Below are 4,992 nucleotides of genomic sequence, written 5' to 3' on the forward strand. Positions count from 1 at the left end.
CCTCGCACACATACACGATGGCCCCTCCTCAGCCCATCCCCCCGAATGCGACCCTCTACAAGGCCACCAACCCGGCGTACCCCTCGCCGGGTCTCTCGCAGCGCCTCTCGCAGGCGTGGAACCTCGGGTCTCCGCCCTCCTCGGCGGCCGAGGTCGGCCTGACGCACGAGGCGTACGCGCCGAGCGTGGCTCGTGACGCCGGCCGTGCCGGTGAGGAGGAGCTCGAGGCGCATCTTGTCAAGCACCTGAACAAGTCCAAGGCCCGCGCGGTGTTCGGCAACGTGCGCATCCCGGGCGAGCTGATCACCGAGGGGACCGCCCCGCCCCGGCCGAAGCGCCGCTTTGAGGCCGATGCGGTCATTGCCCTGCCTGGCATCTGTCTGGTCGTGGAGATCAAGAACTATGGCGGGTCGATCGTCAGCTCGCCCTCCTTCCAGAACCTGACGTGCGCGCCAGCAGCCTGCCCTTTGCCGCTTGTCGCCTGGCGGCTCCTCCTCATCGGCCAGTGCTAACCATCACGCCCACGCACAAACACATGCAAACACATTCGCACCCTTTCGCGACCGGCCACGGGTCGCGACCTGCCGGGTCCCAAACTGCTCCACAGCCAGACGACCACCACCGGCCAGACGCGCAAGCATGGCAACCCGGTGTTGGAGAACCACGCCAAGGCCAAGGCCCTGCGTCAGTACCTGAAGCATGAGGGCATCGACACCCCCGAGGACTACATTGTCACCTGGTAGGGCCACACCTCCTTGGCATTTCCCTCTCCACTTGCGTGTTTCTTTTTCTGACCCCTTCTCGGCTTGCCTTGGTCCCTCGCCGGGTTTTCAGCGTGGCCTTTGTCAATACTTCCACCGAGTACACCGGGAAGGTTGCCGAGCACCAGGACTCCCTGCATGGTGACCGCGTACGTCTCTCTCTCTCTCTCTCCCCCTCCCTCTTCCTCCATGCTTCCCCTCGGTCGTTTGTCCTGTCTCCCATGCATGCGCACCAGGGACAAGGCACGCAGATGCATATTCTTACCAAGACCCCCCCCCCCCCTGCCCCGCTGTTGGCCAACACCTCCATGACAGTATAAGGCCTTCCTGAAGGCCGCCGAAGCCGGCCCCGAGAAGGCCGGTCTCGCTTTGCGCCAGCTCCTCCGCCCGTCGGCTGCCACTCCGTCAGACAGCGCCACCAAGGTGGACCTGCAGAAGGTTCGCCTGATCCTGGCCTCGTTGCCCACCTGGGACGAGATTTTCATGGTCGGCGGGGCCCTGGTGCCCGGTGACATTCGCGGTGTGCGGGTTGGCCCGGCCGAGGTGACCGATGCCTCTGGCACCCGGCCCAACCATCCCTTCCCGCTGGAGCGCCCGGAGCCCGGGGCCCTGGCCGGCAGCAACCCCACCCCGCAGACGGTGGGTCACCCGCGTGGGGGGCGTTTCATCGCCCTGATGCGGGCTCTCTCCTCGGCGCCGATGGTCAGCATCCCCGGTGTCAAGGAGCGCGTTCCTCTGTCGGATGGGTTCCTGATCTTCCGTCGGGTGGCTTCCATGGAGGATGAGGCCCTCCCCCTGTCGGCGGTCTTGCGCATCACCCTCTCGCCGGCGTGCAAGTTCGATGTCGAGGCGCGTAAGGCCTTCCTTGATCGCGAGGCCAAGCGCCAGGAGAATGCCGCGCGCCATCATGAGCGCCAGCAGAAGCAGCAGGGCGCCAAGAAGTAGCAGCTTAGAGCCACATCCAAGCGCACGTGCGTGTGTGCCATGCGCGTCCTGTCCCTTCCGGAACGAGGGCCGCATGAGGGGCACCCACCCTGCGTTGCCCTCTCTCTTTCTCTCTCCCTCCCTCCCCCCGTGGAAGTGCCATGGCGGATTCTCCTATCCCTCCCCGTTCGGAGAGAGGGGGCAACGACCCCCCCCCCCCTAACAACAATAAATTCACAACACACAAGAGAGAGAGTTTTTTCCGCCTGGAAGGGATCCGAGGAAAGGAGAGGCGGCGCTTTGATGTCCTCGGGTGGGAGATCTTGCGGGGTTTCCTCCGCCTGGCCTCCTTTTGTTCTTTCTAGCCACGTCTTCAAGCCGCGTCCCTCGCTCCGCCTGTGTGTGGCCTTTCCCTGGCATGGATCTTTCATCTCTCTCTCTCTCTCTCTCTCTCTCTCTCTCTCTCTCTCTCTCTTTGGTGGTGGTCGCTCGGGATGGGAAGACGCGGATTCAAGTCAGCCGAGGCCAATAATATCCGGCTGTGAGAGTGGGCACTTCTATCGATTGATGATCACGCGACATACACTCGCATGGCCCTTTCCCTCTCATCTTCAACTCCGGCGTCCGAATGCCTGCACGCGTCCGTGTCCGTTCGTGTCCGCCTGTGTCCGTGTTTGTGTGTGTGTGTGTGTGTGTGTGTGCATGTTTGGCTGGATGTTTCCGGGTGCCGTCTGCCCCTCCCCCCCCCCGCCCCCGGCCCGCCCCATCAAGGCACCGTTTCCCCTCCCTCCCTTCAGGGGTCCGCCCCGGGGTCCGCGCCCTGATATGACCTTCCATGCAATCCCCTCGCGCGATCCCCGTGTCCGTGCGTGCGTGCGTGCGTGCGCGCGTCTGAGTGTGTACCCACGCACGCTCGAGGGGACTTGTCAAAGAGATGCCGGTGCACGGCCAACTGGCCTTCGTGTGGGCCAGAATGAGCCCCCTCCCTTTGTGCCTCGCCTCGCTTCAACTCCTTGCCTGCCCCTCCCTCCCTCCCTCCCTCCCCCCCTCTTTCTCCCCTTACATCATGTCCCGTATGCGATCCAGCGTCACTCGAGGCTCAGCCTCCGCCAACCTGCCGGCCACCATCGGCATTGCGGCGTCCGGCACGGCGGCTGGCCGTGCCTCGGGGGTCGTTAGCGCCGCCGCCTCGGGCCAGGACAACACTCCCCGGTCGCTGGGTCCCAAGCTGAACAAGGACTTTGGCCAGCATCTGTTGAAGAACCCGCTGGTGGTGAATGGCATCATTGCCAAGGCCGACGTCCGGGCCACGGATCATGTCCTGGAGATTGGTCCGGGTACCGGTAACATGACGGTCAAGCTGCTGGAGGCGGCCAAGAAGGTGACCGTGGTCGAGGTGGACCCGCGCATGGCGGCCGAGCTGCGCAAGCGTCTGCAGGGCCAGTGCGTTTGCCAATGCGTCTCCCTGCAATGCGCCTTTCGTCTTCTCTCTTGAGGCTGACCCCCCCCCCCCCCCTCCCCTCCCCCCTGGCTTTCCCAACTGACCTGTCCTTCTTCGTACTGCTGTCCGTAGCCCTCACGAGCACAAGCTCCACATCATCCTCGGCGATGCCATGAAGGTGGAGCTGCCTGCCTTCGACGTGTGCGTGGCCAACCTGCCGTACCAGATTTCGTCCGGCATTACTTTCAAGTTGCTGCTGCACCGGCCGCAGTTCCGCGTGGCGCTGCTCATGTACCAGCGAGAGTTCGCCCTGCGCCTGGTGGCCAAGCCCGGCGATGAGCTGTACTGCCGCCTGAGTGTCAACACCCAGCTCCTGTCGAAGGTGCGTCCGGCCCATGCCCCGCTGGTCAAGCGGGCCAGCAACGAGTCCCAGGGGTGGGTGGCACACCGGGGTGGTCTGCCTCTTCCTCGCTGTGCTTTGCGTCGGGCTCCCTCTGACCTCGCCTCTCGTCCTCCGCTCCCGCCTTCGCCTTCGCCTCCGATGCCACTTCTCCCTTGGCGCTTCTTGGCACGCCGATGGACTGATCCACTCTGTTCTCGTCCTTCTTTCCGTCATTCCACCGCGCGCGCGTGGCAGACCACCCACGCGATGAAGGTTGGCCGCAACAACTTCCGCCCCCCGCCCAAGGTCGAGTCGTCGGTGGTGCGCATCGAGCCGATCTGCCCCCCGCCGCCCATCAACTTCACCGAGTGGGATGGGCTCCTGCGGATTGCCTTTGCCCGTAAGAACAAGCTGATCTCCTCCAACTTCAAGGTGGACTCAGTGCTGGCCATGCTGGAGGCCAACTACCGGGCATTTGCCAGTGTGTCGGGGAAATCCGTCGACGGCCTGGACAAGGAGAAGATCAAGGATCTGGTCACCGACATCATTGACAAGGCCGGGCTGTCGGATGCTCGTGCCGGGAAGATGGACCTCGATGACTACATGAAGCTCCTGGTGGCCTTCAACGAGGCGGGGATCCACTTTGCCTAAAGGCAAGCTGGAGAGGGGGGGGGGGGGATGGCCGGCAGGTGCGGAGAAAAGGGGCTGCGGCTTTCTTCATCTCCCCCTCTCTCGCTTGTCCGTTTGTCTTTTTCCCCTCGAGCTCATGCCCACTCTGTTTTTCTTTTTTTTTACCTCCTCGACCATGGGGCAGAAGAACGCAAAGGGGGGCGGTGGTGATACGCGCGTAGGCGACCCCCACAGCCATGTGCACATAGATGCATCTTCCTGCACCGGAGGCGCATCCGCTCCTCCTTTGGTCCCCCTCTGCTCCTCTGGATCCACCCAGCCAATACAAACACCTGTACATTATCAGCCATTGACCTGCTCGTGTTCGAGCGCCGCTCCGCGATCTCATCCTTCTTTTGTGCGCCCAATTCCGCCGCCGCCCAGGAGAGGGGGGGGGGGGGGCGGGGGGCGGAAGGCGGGGTCAAAAGCGGCGCCAGGTCGAAGGCGGATCTCTCCGCACGGTCGGCGCCGAGAAGCAGAGGCGTGCTTAAAAGCAGGATCCAGCACGGGTGGGGGTTAGTTGGCACATGCCCGTCCGTGGCGCTGGTCATGCAACGAATCACACAGAACTCCCCGGGCGTGATTCGAGAGGAGAGTGGAATGCGATTTGTGCAATAACATTACACAATGTGGCCAGCCCGAGTCGCGCGTGCGTGCTCCGAGGTCCACAGCCCGGCGCGGGGGGGGGGGGGCGTGAGCCAGAGGGGAGAGGCGTGCGTGGTAAATGGGGCGGCGAGGGCGGCCGGGGGTGGGGGCTTTTTGACTCGTTGGTGCGAGGGGCCGGCGTCCTCCCTGCGCGGCCTTTCGACCGGAGG

General features: G+C 64.1%; 2 protein-coding genes across 2 annotated transcripts; both read left to right on the top strand.

The window, feature by feature from the left end:
* The first annotated feature begins 3 nt into the window (after positions 1–3).
* Positions 4–1,830, top strand: H696_03926 (hypothetical protein). Its single transcript, XM_009497794.1, has 4 exons — positions 4–445; positions 608–739; positions 835–910; positions 1,077–1,830. The coding sequence occupies exons 1-4, from the start codon at positions 18–20 to the stop codon at positions 1,704–1,706; spliced, it is 1,266 nt and encodes a 421-aa protein (XP_009496069.1). The 5' UTR covers positions 4–17; the 3' UTR covers positions 1,707–1,830.
* An 882-nt stretch (positions 1,831–2,712) lies between these two features.
* On the top strand, positions 2,713–4,168 carry H696_03927 (dimethyladenosine transferase). The gene is made up of 3 exons (XM_009497795.1): positions 2,713–3,128; positions 3,259–3,508; positions 3,764–4,168. Exons 1-3 carry the CDS (start codon positions 2,752–2,754, stop codon positions 4,157–4,159), a joined length of 1,023 nt encoding a protein of 340 aa, XP_009496070.1. The 5' UTR covers positions 2,713–2,751; the 3' UTR covers positions 4,160–4,168.
* Positions 4,169–4,992: the final 824 nt, after the last annotated feature.

Source organism: Fonticula alba, assembly GCF_000388065.1.
Source record: "Fonticula alba strain ATCC 38817 unplaced genomic scaffold supercont2.6, whole genome shotgun sequence".
NCBI lineage: Eukaryota > Rotosphaerida > Fonticulaceae > Fonticula > Fonticula alba.